At 41.9% G+C, this 18326-nt stretch overlaps 1 protein-coding gene across 1 annotated transcript in view; it reads right to left on the bottom strand.

Moving 5' to 3' along the window:
- NFXL1 (nuclear transcription factor, X-box binding like 1) overlaps positions 1-12523 on the bottom strand; it is an 80391-nt gene extending 67868 nt beyond the window's left edge. The window contains exons 1-10 of the mRNA XM_075566942.1: positions 12365-12523; positions 10443-10714; positions 8888-9064; positions 8187-8296; positions 6722-6855; positions 5040-5218; positions 4116-4277; positions 2227-2327; positions 1060-1174; positions 419-543 (exon numbers count right to left, since the gene is read on the bottom strand). Coding sequence (XP_075423057.1) covers positions 419-543; positions 1060-1174; positions 2227-2327; positions 4116-4277; positions 5040-5218; positions 6722-6855; positions 8187-8296; positions 8888-9064; positions 10443-10683 — 1344 coding nt within the window. The 5' untranslated portion in view covers positions 10684-10714; positions 12365-12523. The remainder of the gene's footprint in view (positions 1-418; positions 544-1059; positions 1175-2226; positions 2328-4115; positions 4278-5039; positions 5219-6721; positions 6856-8186; positions 8297-8887; positions 9065-10442; positions 10715-12364) is intronic.
- Positions 12524-18326: the final 5803 nt, after the last annotated feature.

The following is an 18326-nucleotide window of genomic DNA, read 5'->3' as shown; positions in this document are numbered from 1 at the left end:
TGAGTCAGTCTTCAACTGAGCCACTGATTGAGCCGCGTGTGCTGAAGCAGGAATATCCTGAAAACCTGACCTGTTGATGGCCCTTGAGGACTGGAGTTGGGTACCCCTGATCTAGACACCTTAGGATAAAGTTCATTAATGTCATGTTTCAGTTTTTGTTATTAATGTTATCTGTATCTTGGCAACAAAATGTGAGCGAGTTGTTTTAAAACAGAACATTGATTCTATAAAACAATGCAAGTCAACATGGATCGCTAGCTACATATAAGTGGTATTTTGTACAACCCTGTACAAATCACACTTGGATCACTGATTTTGCTAATCTGCACTGCTGCCACCTGGTGTATTGTTCGATGAATAACAGCTGAACTCGAATGTACCAAAAACCTGAAGTCATGTGAGCAACACATTAGCTGACCTGTCTGCAGGTTTCACAGGGACCTCGGTGACAGCGCTGAGAACACTTGTGGATTCCACACTCCAGCTCTTTGTCACAACTGTCGCCGCAAGTCGGGACATCTTCCGTACAGGGCAATGTGTACTCTGGGTAGAAAAAAATGGCAGATGCCGGTAACATGGAAAGGTGGCAAATGCAATCTTTTAACTTCTTAATAACTGGAATGAACACTGGTATTATAGAAATGGTTCAAAGCTTGTAAATCTGTTATTCCAGGGGGGAGTGTTACACCAAGAGCTCCCTGCTGCATACCTGGTACAAATGTTATGAAATAATTTTAAAACAGTACTGGAACCTCATTTTCATCAAAATAATAATAATAATAACTTAAACTTCATTTCATAGTGCTTTTCTCCCAATCGGACTCAAAGTGCCTCACAATAAATAAATATATTTATTACAAGAAAATATCTTCCTCTTGGCTAGAAAATTTTTCTTCTAGACATAAGCAAGGCCTCAAAATTCATGTCATGTTTTGCCTAGGAAACCGCGTTCTGTACATTGAAGGAGCGTCTTGTTAGAAATGTATCGGATAGAATAAAATGCGATCGATGCATTAACCAGACCTGATCAAGAACATTCAGCCAAAACTGCTCCCTTACTTGATTTTCCACATGGACACAAGCGATTTCCTGACCGAGGACACTGCCCACATGGACCAGCATGACAGATCTGCTCACAGGTGTGGTTCCCACAAGGTAATGTTTTCCTGCAGATCTACAAGCAAAGATATAGGAGATAAGTACAACGCGTGTGTGTGTGTGTGTGTGTCTCTGTGTGTGTGTTAAATCTCAGTGATTTCAACTTAATAGTAAGAGCGGGACTTTTAAAGCAGTAAACCCATTAGATGGACTTTCTTGTAAATACATGGACCTCTCTGGATAAGGGTCACAGGATTCTCCAACCTCCCTGGTTCCCCAGATCTGTGGAGACTTTGCTAATTATTATAAAAAAAGAAAAGAAACCGACAGCCACAGGTCACCGCAAGGAGGCTTCCTACTGACAGTATGAGTGAGGCTGACCCTGCCGACCACTTTGTTTTCCTGGACAAGTATTGAATAGTTGGGGGTGTGGCGGGGAAAAGCCGGTTTATCCTCAATAAGAGCATTTTCAAACGAAATCAGGTGTAATAATGTTCTACAGCAAGGAACAATTAAAATGATTGTTGAGAATATAGGATCTAGACAGTAATCAGCAGACATTGTAGAACACACATTGAGTTATAGAGCATATATAGGGGGTTACGCACTAAACAGCAATAGTGCAGTCACTAGTTCCTCAAACAGCACTACTACAGTTTAATAAATAACCCCACAGTTATAGAGCAGGCGTTACAGAGCATACATACAGTAGAGTTAGAGAGCAGGCATGAATAGGAGATGTATTGCTGTATTTGTGCTTTCAAGACCTCGACATTCTCTTCTTCAGATGTGTGCAAAAAATAACTGATCTCAACATAAATACAAACCATGTATACCATCAGTCTATGCTTCATACTGTACAGTAAAACAGGTTTGGCTTTGGATGTGGATTGAAATTCTCACTTCTGTGCTGCCGTTCAAAACAGCAGCCTAAACCCCTCCACTGCCACAAGCCAGTGATCGGGCTACAATTACAGCATGTGTGTTGCTTTTGGATTTTATATGTCATATCCTCATTCACGTGCTGAGCCACCACCTGCAGCAAACTTCAGGGAAATGCACCAAAAACAAGGAGTTCCCTTAAATATCAGAGTGGCCCCTGAAAGGTGCGTGTTTGAGGGAACGTACCTGCTCACACTGCCACGAGGGACTTGCACAAAGCCTCTCTGCTACCTCCCTCCCACAGAGACATTTTTGCTTGCTGACTCGTGGGCACGGCTGGCAATCGCCTACAATGTAAAAGCATTTGTTAATTTCCTATGTGCTAAGGGGAAACAATGGAGCCAATTACAACATCCGGTGTCCTGCTCACCCAATAACTGATCCCATGTTACAGATGCTGCTTTACTTGTATACAAAAAACACCATTTCTGTTTGTCCAAGGTTAACACTTTAATAATAATAATAATAATAATAATAGCATGTTCTTGTATAGCGCTGCTAGTTTTTTTTACGTAGCGCTTTACAGAGACATTTTGCAGGCACAGGTCCCTGCCCCGTGGAGCTTACAATCTATGTTTTTGGTGCCTGAGGCACAGGGAGATAAAGTGACTTGCCCAAGGTCACAAGGAGCCAACACCAGTAATTGAACGAGACTCCCCTGCTTCAAACTCTCAGTGCCAGTCAGTGTCTTTACTCACTGAGCCGCTCCCTCTCCCTTTCCCTTTTCTCATATGATCGCACATGTCACGGTGAAACCCTCCAGTACATACCTACTTTTGAGAACTACCAAGTCAAAAATGATTAGGGTAGACCTAAAGCAGTGGCATAGCTAGACATTCGCAGGCCCCATGGCACAAGATTCAGGGCCCCATTAATAATACAGACAGCAATTTTTGTCTCCCACCCCCTGATCCTCGCTCTCATCATCACCCCTCACCTCTCTTCCCCCCCTTTCCCCCCACTGCACACCATGTCCCCTACCTGTCTGAAGAGCGCGATGGGGTGTAACTTATGTATAACTTCCAAATTCTGCTGGGGTTTGCTCATGGATAGAACAGGAAGGGGGTACAGCACTTCTCAAGAGAAAAAAAAAACTAAATCTGCACTTCTCAGATAGGATTTTTATTTTTTACTATTTGCTTAACATTTTACCAAAAAAACTTACATTGTGATGTATATTTATCTAAACCAGGGGTATTCAAATCCATTCCTAATGCCTCTCCCCGCCACCCCAATAGGTCAGGTTTTCAGGATATCCCAGCTTCAGCACACATGGCTCAATCAGAGGCTCAGAATTAGGACGTTATACATAAATTAAATATAATTGTTGTAGCATAGGGCTGAGCATCTGATAGAGCCACCAGTGCTGAAGCAGGGATATCCTAAAAACCTGACCTGTTGAGGGGGGCTTGAGAAATGGAGTTGAGCACTCCAGGTCTAGACAAACAGTGCACTAAGCAGAAGCATCAACTTGAACATGTTTGCCGCTTACTGGCTATGGGGATTGCAGCAGATGTTTGGAGAATCGTCGCATGTGTCAAGCTCTGGACTTAATTAGAATGAGTCATTTATCCAGAAAAATCATAGGAACAAAAAAAAAAACCACACCTCTGTTGTCAGTGTGAATGGCTGTTGCCATTTTCATTTCCCTGGGAGGCAAATGTTCAGCAGGTACAGAATTTAAAAAAGGGATGCATTGCTAAAGGCAGCAGCAAGGGGACATCACAAAAACAAAAGAAAGGGAATATGTATTTATTTAAGAGGAGTACTTGGGCGTTAAAGTGTTTTGCATATATCAATTGCTTAGAAATGACTGAATCGCTGTTTTGTAGAATAGAAGAAAACACCCTATTGATACTGTATGACACCATAGGAAATCCAGCAGGTATTTTTAGGCTTTCATCTGCGAGACATTAAAAAGGAAATACATTTAAAAATGTTTTACTAGAAAAAAAAAAAAAATTTAATTAATTAATTGGCATGTACATTTCTTAATTTTTTTTTTTTAAAACCTCAGAGAGAAAAATGAAAAAATGCGCGCTTGCAGACATGTTCGTGTTAAACTGCTACTGTACCTTGATGACACGGGTTTTCACACTTGTGTTGTTGACACAGTAGCTTTCTCCCGCATGGCTGTCGGCAAGACCATTCTTTGGCACTGCATCTGCGAGGAACTGGCTTTGCCTTCTTACAGAAACAGGTTATGGTGACCATCTTTGGGCAGGGCGGACATGGTCCTACAGAACATAGGAGGAGGTAACAGGAGGATTCATTTACTTACAGTACAATAAATTGTGATTCACATCTAAAGTATAACAAATATTTGTCTTCACTAAACCTTAGAATTATGTTTTGCTTTAATATTAGACTTTTTTTTCTTATCAAAGCGTCCAAAAATATACTTACAGAAGAAATAGGTTTATTTTATGGAAGGGAAGGGGAAAGGCTCTAAAAAAAAAAAAATCACCATATTTGTGTTTTTATAGCGGACTCTTAAATAATTACAATAATAAAGACAAATCTCCTACAATCCTACACTACCCCAAAAAAAAGTGAATCGTTAACCAAGGTTGAACAGCAGAAGCATCCCTGATAAAAAAAATGGACTACATTATTTTTCCTGTGTCATTTCAGAAATGTTATTTTTTTTTTTTACTGAAATACTCTAAATTGCAAGAAATATAAAACCTGAATATTTCCCATTATTGTGTCACATGTATTAATGCTGTAAAGCGTTATGTACATGGATGGTGCTATAGAAATAAAGATATACATACATTTGCCCTTCAAAAAATATATTTGAAGCGGCCCGATTCAATATGCTGTGGGGCCGGCTCATTTCTATCAGAAAAAAGATTTCAGCAGCATTCAAATTAACTGAACAAAATTCTTCCCTGACAAGATGGCCGCTTTGTAGCATATTGGGTATGTGTTGTTCAGGTGCAGTTTGCTTTGCAAATTGGAAATCTTGTTCACGCCAAGAGCATTATATTGATTACCTGGATGGCATAAGAGTAAGCATTTATGCCCACACGGTGGCTTAAATTCACTTTCGCACACTTGCCCACAAGAATGGGGTAGAAGCCAGGGGTCCAGAGGTGGATCTTCCACTTTTCCACAATAACAATTATACCTTGTGGGGGTCTCGGAACGCTTATATTCATAGCGGCACTTCGGGCTGGAAGACATAAGGAAGGTCCGAGCAACACCTTAGCACAGCCGTGCGTGCAATACATTTCAGTCTTTGGGAGCCCCAGGGCCCGTGTACATGGGTAAGCAGCTTTAGTTTTGACGCACGTCTGGTACGAAACATTGGTGCAAATATTTGTACTATAGGAATACAGATTTAAAGCAGCATTACATGTTGATTTCAGCTCCAGGGACCCCCCGCCCCCGAGATACTTACCTCGTTAGGTGCTGCCGGTATCTGGGTAGTTGCAATGTCCCACGGCCAATAGGAAGCCGCAAGGAGGATGTCATGGCTTCCTATTGGCCAGCGGGACATTTAAGCAGCCATTATGCCTAGCCGGAGCGGCTATTGGCACCCTCTACCGAGTTAAGTATTTCGGAAAGCAGGGGGTTCTCGGAGCTGAAATCAACGCAGATCAGCTCCGAAAAAACCCTGCTTCTCAAGGAGTACTGCTTTAAAGCAGCAACAAAGGTTAAATCTTCAAGTCCAAGTGTCTACATGAAAAAAAAAAAGGATAAAGGAATTCATAGGCCAAAGTGTTATGGTGAATCCCTTGCAAAGCCACACAGCACACAAACAAATTGTTTACATTTTTCTCTTATATCAACCAGGTACAGAGAAGCTGCCGCTCACCTACATATATATACAATTTATTAAATAAATAGGGTGCATACGGGAAGGTAACTGCACAAAGGGAGAGTGTAAAGAGACAACAAAAGAACCTATGTGCACTCGCTATTCACTGAAGAGGGCTTGGAAACATTCAATCCTAGGGGAACCCCTATATAGCCACTCACTAATATACTAAAAACTAATTTATTTAACAACTATGCAATGAAACACAATATACATGGATAAAAAACACAAGGATTACCGCATGAGTGGAGCAATTTGTATGTCTAAACCTCACCCCATATGTACTAATCTATTGGTAGCGGATAGACTACCTGATCACATAAGTCATTGTGGAACCATCCAGTAGATATCTAAATAAGGACTTTAAAACTTTTTGCCCATACTGAAAATGGCTATTATTGGGATTTTCCCTACAGAACTAGGGAGCCACGTTAACAAAACAGCTAACAGCAGTAAGATATTTAATGCAGAAATCCCGAAAATACAGTAAATGTTTTATTTTTAATAAAATTGGAACCAGGGAGCCCTTGTGCTGAATCTCGCTATTTTCAGATCTGGGGACCCACCGATATTTGAGAGGTGCCGGTGCTCCTAATGAGAAATCCAACATGACCACCCACGTTTACCAATAGGAAGCCACAACCGATGACAGAGCGGCTCCATTTGGCATCCATATTGTATTCCCAAGAGGAAGCCTTTAGGATTGCTCCTTTAAGTCCTAAAACATGTAAAAGCTGACATATTGTATACACAGAGAAGAAAGACACACATTAGAAAAGGTATTTTTGGCTATTCCATTAGAATGCAGGTATTCACTGTCTTTAGGGAGGGGGGGGGGGGCGAGGAATCACTTACCAAGGCCATGGATAATCTTTCTTTTCAAAGTCATCATCTGTCAGTGGGGAGGATACAAGGAAAAGGCTGTCCTTGGCCCACTTCTGGATGCACGGCATATGAAATATGCAAAAACAACCACAGCAGCTCCAGACCTACAAGTGATCCATTCATAATTACAATGCAGCTTTGATCTCACATGGACACTTCGGTTAAGTAAATTCATTAGTACATTAGAAAAGGACTACAATGAAAAACAGAAGAAAAAGGATCGGCCATGGGAATGAAAAAGAAGCAGATATTGTTTTAAACTATACCGGACCGTCTGGCACTGGCCAATTACGAGCTTATGTCAATATGCCAATTGTGCTTATGACTAAAACATTGATGTAGGTACGAAGCTGCATCAAGAAGAGAATGGAGATCGCATTGGAGAGACGGACTTGAACCATCAATCAACGCATGCCACTGACTTCTTTGTGTCTGTATATTTATAATATGTATGTGATATCTCTATATATCTCTATCTATATCTATATATATTTTTTTAACACACACACACACACACACACACACACACACACACACACACTGTAGTTACAGTTACATGGCACCTGTGTGTCGAATTTCAACTAGCCATGTCTTCCACTAAGGATAGATTATGATTTTTTGCACATACATTTTTTCTTTAGTTTTACTTGTATTAATGTTTCAGTAATTACATGATGTTGTCATTTTGTGGTCTATTTTCCTTCTTATAGGTAATACCCATGAAGATGAATGTGATACACCACTCAGGCTAAAGGAGACTTGAAGGGAGTATCGCTGCATCGGTGTATGTAGCAGATGTCACCTAAGATGCGTGCCTAAATTTGATATGTTAAAGCAGCAACCTCTCCAACACGCGTTTAGTTTCTTGCCACCGTGAGTGTACTCCTTTTTTTTTTTATTACTAAAAAAATAGCCATCTGGATTTTTAATACGCTTCGGCGCTTACCATGGTAACCTTTAGACCAGGGGTGGCCAACTCCAGTCCTCAAGGGCCACCAACTGCTCAGGTTTTCAGGATATCCCTGCTTCAGCACAGGCAGTGCAGTCGAACACTGAGCCACCGGTGCTGAAGCAAAGATACCCTGAAAGCCCGACATGGTGGTAGCTCTTGAGGACTGCAGTTAGCCACCCCTGCTTTAGACTTAATTGGGCTCCAAGATCTCCATTTTAACTGGCCCGGACCATTAATATTTCAAAACACCTATCTCCTGAATGCAGCACCGGATTTTACAAATAAAAAAGGCGTGGGAAACGGCAAGAGGAGATTTGATTGAAGTAAGCAAAAATAAAATACAAAAAAAGGGCGAGTAGTGCGGACTGTTGCATAAAGGAATACAGCACTACGGCTATCGTATTCTTACTACCTTCTAAACCCCTAACTAGAGCCCTCTTACATGACCTGGCAAAGAATAATAAACATAGACCTTATACTTACAGCTTGGTTTCTCTTGACTGAAGCAATGCAAATCAAGCACGTCACAGCTCCTGCCTGAAAAGCCTCATTCACATATTGTCTGGTACGCTCTAATTCACTGGCATCGCCATCTTTAAAGAGTAGACAAGTAGATAAACACATTTGCTGATTTCCCAGGTTGTGAATGCCCATATCAGAATGGTGACTTTATCCCTCCCCCCCTTTGCTGCCACCGGGCACCTGCAAAGCATCTCACAGTATCTCTGCAGTATGTCCCATTGCATCCTATACTGCCACCACTGTAGGTAAACATGCCGATTTACTGCCAAGTAAAGCTAGAAGGAAAAGGCATTAGCTGGAGAGGCCCACATCTACCGTATAAAATTGGATCCTCTATGTATTTTTCTTGTCAGTGAAGGAGGACAGGGAAGCCTCAAAATTGGGGACAGCTATTGAGAGGGAAGGAACGAGCTATCACCCCCAATATTTTAGACAAGTGGAGGAAAACAAGGAAGACAGCAAGGAGTCCCTCAATGAGAAAGGTTAGACGAGAAACCCGAGGAGACCATAAGACCAGGATCCGACTCTGCCAGGATTCCTTTAGCAATGTCTAAGCTTTCACGCCACTGGAAACGTAACCACTAAGGTGCCACAGTAAGAACTAATATTATTCATCAAATCCAGGTATCAAAAACGTTCTTGAACTTCCGTAGATAATTTACCTGTCTGATTAGTATAGGTTGTAAATGTTAAAGATACTATTTTGCTCTGTTTGCCGTCTGCATCTTCATCTCCGTCCTCATCCTCCGAGGATGAGCTGTAATGATCGTCTGCAAACTTTCTAACTGCCGCTTGATTCGCTTTTTGGATTTCTTCGAATTTCTTTATCGATGTCCCTTCTGTAGGCAAGACACACATATTTTCATGCATTCCATGGGGATTGTCCATTTCACCTGTTCTGATTCAGCCTGTAAGCTTCAAGTTTTTGGAAAGTGTGCTAGCTACATGACAATAGTGATGTTAGTCCAGTTGCGACAGTGCAGAGTAAATGAGTACTTCTGTATTGGGTGATATCAATTGCTAGTCCAAATAATAATAATAATAATAGTTCTTGTATAGCGCTGCTAGTTTTACATAGCGCTTTACAGAGACATTTTGCAGGCACAGGTCCCTGCCCCGTGGAGCTTACAATCCATGTTTTTGGTGCCTGAGGCACAGTGAGATAAAGTGACTTGCCCAAGGTCACAAGGAGCCGACACCGGGAATTGAACCAGGCTCTACTCACTGAGCCACTCCTTCTCCTAAAATAGGTATGAAAAGACAAACTTTCAAGAGCTCTCGCTCTCTCTTCCTCAAGTCAAGCAATTGCTGACCTGAGGAAGAGAGAACTCTCAAAAGCTCATCTTATAATATCAATTGTTAGGCCAAGTAAAAAAAAAAAAGTATCACCTAATATTGAAGTACTCAATATCTGCTGATAAACATGTCATATGTGATTTCTAGAGGATAATTGGAAGAAAAAAATTATATTTTGAGCGGAATATATTAATTTTAATTTATTGGATACATTCCTGTGTTTTTCTCAAAAACTTTCTGGGGGAATTGGATCTTCAAAATAATCAGTTTGGTTTGTGACAGTATCAGTGCTCTCTAACTGCCTGAGAGATTATTGTTTGTTTTTTTTAAATCAGAAGTATGTGATATTTTAGTGCAGCGCTTAATCGTATTTACACCAGATAACCGCTGAATTCTGATATTGTGCTGTATATATTGCCTACTTTGAATGCTGGGAGATAGGTAAAATTAATACCAGCCATATTTGCTAAAGTTTCCATTTTAATGAAACCTATATTAAGAACCAAGGGACATAGAGCACTTTTAATGCTAATCAATGACTCACCTTGATTATTTCCCTTCTAAAAAAGGACAAACCCAACAGTGTAAGTTTATATAAACACATACACCAAAACATAGGAGCAGTGCGACTACCTATAATATAGGGATGCATTACATGGTTATGGGCTGCGTTAGGCTGTGAAAGTCTCCATCCAGTATACATGGTCAAACGTATATTTTAGCTATTATTCTGACACACTACTTGGACCTTCCAAATTGAAAGAATTGGACCATATGTGTGTGGTGCAATTATTCCACTACTGTACTAGATCATGTATATAACAGATAACAAGGCCTGGACAGATATCATGGGGTCAGAAGACATGTCTTGTTACTATATTACTACATTATTTTATGCTGCATACATGCCTTATTACTTACCATTGGTTTCTTTTTTCACATGTCCTGTATTATGGGGAGTGCTGACTGAAGCATAGGAAGCATTTCCCCTTCCGGCACCAGGTCTATGGGCCCCATTTGCATCTGCATGCCCACCCCTTGAGTAGGTAGCTCGTCCAACTGGTGCTATTACAGGTCCTGGTGCTTGGGAGGGCCCATTATTAAGAGATGTACCACGGCCTCTAGCTCGCCCTCTGCCAGCCTGACGCCAGGGAGCATCCATTACTCCAAGGCACAGTTCAGCTAAAGAGTTTCTAAAACAAATGCAATCAATAAGACAGAGATAAACACAGAATTGCAATGAACGGGAGATATAGATATATATCTCTCTATATAGATACACACACACAAACACACACAAGGATTTCCGAGTAAATGGCCTTTTTGCATAAGACCCATGAGTGTCTCCTCACATACATCTTAATTTTCCTTCTTTTACAGTGGACATGGACAGGAAATCCCCAAGACTGCTTTATGCGAGTGTCCTCATACCAGTAACATTCCCACATAGCTTGGTTATACTTTTTTGAGCCTTATTTTGGGGTTGACACGTTGAAGGGAAATCTCTCACTTGACCGTTAAGCAGGCAAAATGTATTGTTTCTTCTGTATTGTAGTGGGAACATAACCTTGTTATTATGCAATGTGGTGTAGGGCTGCAGTTTGAATTTCTTCTAGATTTCTAATGTTTTACATTGAGATATTGTTGAATAATATTATTGGTGGTCCTTTTTGGGAGGGGCATGGGTTAGTGCACCACCTTAGACAAAAAAAAATGTAGGGTTAGAAGCATCTTTTCACTTTAGGAATTAGTCCTGCGCCTAGGTTTACTTTAGGTACCTTGAGCAAAAACTTTTTTTTTTAATGTAAAATTTGGATCTGTTTCAAAGTGAGGATGAGAAAAAGTAACCCATCTCCTTCATCAATAATGACCTCTTTATAACCATAATGGAACATGCTGGATAAAAAAAAAAAAGTTCAACACTTTTCTATATGATGCCAGTGGGTATTTAAAGCCAGTGGGTATTTAAAGCCAGTTGGCTTACTTCATTGCATGTCACTTGAGACCCAACAGTCATGGGGGGATAGCAAACCTCTGATTATCTCTCTTCCTCAGAGCAACAAGTTTTCACTACATAACAGGCCACCTACACGTCAAATTCTGCAGCGCATGAAGATACTGTACAGGTTTTCTTTTGTGCAAGTGGTGTAGAGACAGATGTAAAGCCCAGTATCAACCAACATTTCATATATAGCAAGAAGTGGAACGTCTAAATCAGGAAAAATGTCACTTTCAAAAAAGGAAATGATAATCATAGAAATACCATATGGTCTCAGGATGCAATTCTTAACTATGTTTGTTATAGTGCATGGTCAGAAATGGATATATCATTATGGCACCTCATAGTAATCCATCTCTTAAAATCATATCATGCAATGAATGGGGACAACTGGAGGAAAGGAGCCCAAAATCTCAGACATTCAGAATGCAATTGCGAAGCATCCAAAATCCCAAGGTTATTATGTACTCAGCCAATCTGTGTTTGGCATCTCACAGAACCAGGTGTCAATTTGGGCAAAATACATGAATCTTCCAGTGGGAGATGTAAAACAAAAAAAAAAGCTTGTGTCCATCTGGCTGCACATAGTTACACTATATTATTATTAATGTATTATTACAGTACAGTATGTAGATGGAAAAAATAAACCAAACAAATAAACATGTAAAATTAGGGATACCATCATTTCAGGCAGGATATAGATATAAATGATTACGAGTCCATGTGTATCTCGATCCCTGCAGCCTGTGACCTCACATATGTGTGTTTCATTCTTTCTGAAACCCTAGTGCTGCCCCTGCATGTGGTACATCCTCACCGTGCACCCCACCCCTGGGGAGCTCACCTGTCACCGGTCAGCCCATCTCTCGGTGGCCCGGGAAGGAGTGGAGGACGTGCTGTCTGATGCGGCCTCTCCGGATAGTTGTTGCAGCAGAGCAATGCTACGGACTACATCTCCCAGCATGCAGTGCGCCAGCAGAGGCGACCCCCACAGGCAACACTGCTGTCACTTAGAGGAAGCGGACTACAACTCCCAGCGAACCCTGCGGCAGCTTCCTTTCCACACCACAGGACAGGGACCTCTGCTCGTGGTGACGTGTCAGCCGGCTACTGTATGCGCCTACACGAGACTACAACTCCCAGCATGCTGCGTCAGGTGACGTCTGGTCGGCATCTTGATGTCCCTCCCCAGTGATGGATGCTCTGTAATGTACATTGCATGGAACCCGAGGCCTTAATGTGCTGCAACATGGCACCTACCTATGGCAATTATCAAGATTGGTCAGGGGGTATACATAATATAATGCAGGGAAATGGGGTACAAGACCAGGCTTTCGGTGCATTGTGGCTTAGGCTGCGCTTATAGTGCCAGCGACGCGACGTCGCTTCAAAACAAATGCATTGAATCTGTAGCATGCGCTTATAGTAAGCGCGACGGAGCGACAAAGAGACATGAATCTTTGTAGTCAGTAGAATTTGATTTTTACAGAGAGCGTCTCCTCATGTGACAGGCTGTAACCAATCAGATAGCTTCTGATGCAGGGAGAGGGGGGATGTGTCTGTGTGAGTGCAGGGAGAGGGGGGGATTGTGTGTGTTTGTGAGTGTGTGTGTGTGATTGAGTGATTGTGTGTGTGTGTGTGATTGTGTGTGTGAGATCAGGGCCGCCAACAGAAATCATGGGGCCCAGGACAAATGAAAGGAGCAGACCCCCCCCCAACCCATAGCGCACCTACTGTACCACGGAAATATTTTTTTAGCGCATAACTTTTATTTAACCCCCCAATACATACAAAAACACCCCACCCCCCCTAATACATCTAAAAATACCCCACTCCCCCCAATACATCTACAAATATACCCCACGCCCCCCCATACATCTACAAATATACCCCACTCCCCCCCAATACATATATAAAATACACCCCCAATACATATACAAGTCAGGCTTGCCTTGGGGATTATCACAGGTCGGTGGCTGCAAAGGGGAGGGCGGTGTGGTGGTGATGGACTGGCAGGACTGCGGGGTGGCGGGGGCCCAGCTGGCAGGACTGCGGGGTGGCGGGGGCCCAGCTGGCAGGACTGCGGGGTGGCGGGGGCCCAGCTGGCGGGGCTGGCGGAACTGCGGGGGGGCGGTGGATGGCGGTAGCCCGGCGGCTGGAGGGACTGCGGGGGGCGGGCAGTGGCAGGGGCCCAGCTGCAGGTCACAGCAGTTGCTGCCGGCCCTGCCCCGCTGCAGGCACCTCTCAGTCCCACAAGAGCTGCTCGTGTGTGCGCCGGGCCTCCCTCTCACGCCGGCGAGGCGGAAGCTTAGCCCAGCTGACTTCCGCCGCTGCCGAGAGACCCGGCACCGGTGCAGCGTTTTATTATTGGGGTTATATTTTTATATGTTTTGGGGGGGGGGGGTGTATTTTTATATGTATTGGGGGTGTATTGTTATATGTATTGGGGGTTAAGTAAAAGTTGTACGCTAAAATTTGTTTTTCCGTGGTAGGTGCGCTATGGGTTGGTGGGGGGGGGGGGAGGCCTGCTCCTTTCATTTGTCCTGGGCCCAATGATTTCTGTTGGCGGCTCTGATTGTGTGTGTGTGTGTGTGTATGTGTGTCTGTGTGTCTGTCAAGTGAAACACACTATATGAACAACTTTAAAATAGTAAATTCTCCCGTAATTTAAAGTAAAATTCAGCATACAAACAGAAATTACAACTCCTCTCTATTTTAGCCTCCCCCTTGGTCTTGTCCCCACCCCTCTGCCTTCTGTCACTCCCCTTGTAGCTAGAGACGTCTCCCAAACTCAAATTACAACTTTTGCTTGGGCTACGGAGATGGGAGACGTCATCTGTAGCTGTAGCCGTAGCCAGAACTATAAGCGCAGCCTAAGTATGCTCTTTTCTCCTGCGGAAGTAATGGTCGTACAAAGCTACTAAATGTCCTAGTCTGCACCAGTCTCTAGAAAAGTATAAGTATGTGGAGAATAACTATAAACAGCATAAAAAATTATTTTTCAGGTCAGCAAAGCAGTTTAATAATAATATATATATATATATTTATATTATAACACATTCCCTGGTTACAGCATCTCCATATTTCCAATATATAATAGTCTCACATAAACCTGTCCTGCTTGTATGTAATATCTTCACTTGCGAAGCACCAATGAACAGACCTCATGGAATATGTGATTTGGAGTCTAATGTTCAGTAGCAACGGCTTCATAGACGTCAGTACAGTCTCACTGATAAAAGCAAAGTACTTTTGTTCTTTTTTTTTTTTAAATCAAAATAAAACGTTGTGGTGCAGAATGGTGACATTTCAGTGATTAGGGTACTGGGAGGTTGACATCTAAACGAAAAGGAATTCCTTCGCCCAATGTATATTTCAAAGTTGTAGTGGTTAGGCTTTGCTGAAAAGCTGTGTAGTTCGGCAGCTATATACTTGGAACAATCTACCGGAGACTCTGCCGCCACCAGTCTAAGTTCTTTCAAAACTAAAGCTGTCTCATATTTTAATCTGGTCTGTAACTGTTACATACGCGTATAATATATATTATCTCTAACTGTGCATGCAATGTCTTGTATACAATGTCTATATACCCTGTTCACTTACGTAACTATGTATTTGTAACCATGTATCTGTCATCATACCTCTGTGCCCAGGAAATACTTGAAAACAAGAGGTAACTCTCAATGTTTTTCTTCCTGGTAAAACATTTTATAAATAAATATAGCTGTAGAGGTCCATGTTAAAATGGACATGTAGTAAAAGGTGACACTGTGAGCTCATGTGCATGTCATTACCCAGAATCCCTGGCTGCAGTGGAAGCATTGTATGCTAAGAGATAATGGTGAAAATCAGGGTTAAAGACCTGTCTGAGACATGAATGTGCTCACAAGTGAGATTTTTACTTTCTATTAGTTTGGTCAAATCTCTGCAGCTTCCATCTCTGTGCAGGTGCTCCACAGAAGCACCCAGCATATCTTCAGAAAGAAGAGGTCTTCAAAGGAAAAAGAACGAGAAAGGAGTGCACCAGAGATTAATAAAAGTAGTGAGAGCTTTAATAAACGTAAGTATAGATCACTTACATATGACAAAATAATTAATGGGCACCTTGGGTGAGGCATCAGTGCAGCAGCGTCACTTCTGTAGGTGTAATGTACTGTACAACCACAGTTATTACAGTTATAGGACACAAGGAAAGCAATGTTTCATGTTCATGATGACGATGCCCTCTTCAATATGCAGTGAAGATGTTTTCCATGTTCTGCAGAAGATTTTAGTTTGAACAGCTGGAATCTACTCCAGCGCTAGGAAGAGGTGTCACGGCACATTGAATAGGGTTCTTTCTTTTAAGAAATGTGTTCATTGATTAGTTATTTCAGGGGTGCTCAACTCCAGTCCCAAAGCCTCCCCAACAAGTCAGGTTTGCAGGATATCCCAGCTTCAGCACAGGTGGCTCAATTGGTCCCCTGCTTGAGCCACCTGTTCTGAACCCCTAAGTTATTTAATAACCAACATATACTTGTGTGCACACCAACTTCTTGAGACAGTGATTACACATAACATATAACAAACCTTCAATATCGTTCATATAAATCCATGTCGTCATAAAGATCAAGTACAAATGACTGTACTTATACAAAATGTTCATGGTCGGTGTTAGAAATGTTTGTGCAAATAGGTTAGGCAGTAAAACTTGTGTAAAGTTTTTCAGAAATTCGCAGTCATGGGAAGCAATGTTTTGCTTTCTGAGGGGTTTTTTTTCTACCAAAAGGGAACTCCTGCAGCATTTTCCGTCTTTGTTAATGGCTTTCTGAAAGATGCCAAAGTTCACAAAATATGCTGTGAAAATGGCCACATTCCACAAATACTTTATACTTTAAGGTTGTATAAACAGTGTTGCACTATTTTGTTATTAATGCATTTTTTAAATTTATACCTGGGAGAGAAACTTCAGAAATTATCATTTTCGAACAGAGGAGTCAGTACATTGAGAGCAGCTTCTACCGTAAGGGTTGTGTGAAGTTTTATATTTGAGCACAGGTATACTCACCATGCCTTTTATCAATTTAGTATCTCTTCTTTCAAGCTTTTCATGTTCTATGATGTCTGTTTGTATAGTTTTCTTAAAGGGTAAATAATAATGTGCACACAGCATTGATACCTGATTTAGCAGGATCCTATACTATTGGCATTTGCAGCTGCTACCTGACGGTACAAACATTCTCATACACTCACGGGACACAGTTTAATGCCTCCCAGTGCAGCCTTGCTCTTTGTGCCCATCTCAAATTCATTGGGAATATAGACATGTGGACAGCACTCAGCACAGTGAAACATCAGAATCCATAGTTGTAATGGTATGGAGTGCGCATGGAATTGAAGATCACCATGGGACCTTCTTGGTTACAGGTAATGATGTGCACAGCACTCCAATCAGCGAATTCTCAGTTCGCTTGTATTAAACAGACGACTCGAAGTACAGCCCACTTGACCCTGAGGGGCTTGACAAAGGGATGGTTGAGCCCAGAATTTTGCTCTTATAGCTGTACTTTGAGTTATGTTAATTTAATGAAAGCTGAGAATTTGCTGATTGGAGTGATATGTACATTTATTTATAAAAATTTTTTACCAGGAAGTGATACATTGGGAATCACTACTCATTTTCAAGTATGTCCTGGGCACGGTTATGCTAAGGCTACGCTTCTAGTGCCGGCGACGTCAGGCTGCGGTCGCTGGAAAAATCAAATTGAGATGACTTCCAACGATCGTGACCAAGCCGTCACTCTATCGCGCATCGTGCACAGGACGTGGCGATGCATTTGACGCGCTGTCGCCGGCACTATAAGCGCAGCCTAACCATGCAAGGTTACATTAAATGAATAGGGTTATAAATGATATTTAAAGACATGAATAGTTAAAGATAATATATGTTATAGGTGTGTCTAACAGACCAGATTAAAATGTGAGACAGCTGAAGTCTTCAAAGAATTTAGACTGGTGGCAGCTGTGTGAGTCTCCGGTAGATTGTTCCTGGTGTGAGGTGCACGGTAAGAGGAGGAACGGCCGGATACTTTGCTGAACCTTGGAACAGTCTTTTGGAGTCAGATCTCAGATGATAAGTGTTGCGTGTTGTAGGGGCGATGAGCTTGTTCAGATAGGCGGGTAGCTTTCTCAGAAAGTATTTGAAGTCCAGACAGGAAAAATGAACTTTGCGCCTAGACTCAAGTGCTTACTGGTAATGATTACATAATTACTGGTACAGATAAGCCATTAAGAACAATTTAAAACATTGGTATCCCCAGTATTGGACACTGAGGTACTCCCATTACAATTATAGCCCATTATAAATATATTTTCACTGATTCCAAATAAAGGTCCCAAGTAATGTGAAGCAACAGCATCATCTAGTGAACAAAAGTTGGAATTACATTAGCTTGAAATTTGTAGTTTTATTCTGCTGTGGTTACTCATGGTAGAAACCTTTTTTTTATATTGTATACTCTACTACAATGTTCATGATGTTATTATCAACGTAGATATGTTTAATAGGCATACTCTTTATTTTGTATGTACAGATTAAGTAAAAATGTTAAATATGAATCTCCTTTCTTCAGATGTATTTCTGTCACTTTGGGTTCTTTCCATCTTTATCACCTCTGAACAGGGCTGTTGAGAAAGGGGGTGCGGGGGGGAGAGCCGTGACAACTGTCCCGGGCCTGGCGGCTCCGAGGGGACGGGTTGGGCCTAGCCAGTGGTCGGGCCCAGCATCCGCATCCAGCTGCTGGATATATATATACACACACTACAAT

This window comes from Ascaphus truei, chromosome 1, assembly GCF_040206685.1.
Source record: "Ascaphus truei isolate aAscTru1 chromosome 1, aAscTru1.hap1, whole genome shotgun sequence".
NCBI classification, from domain to species: Eukaryota; Metazoa; Chordata; class Amphibia; order Anura; family Ascaphidae; genus Ascaphus; species Ascaphus truei.
Note: the sequence above shows the minus strand (reverse complement) of the source record. Positions and strands in the feature narration are given on the sequence as shown.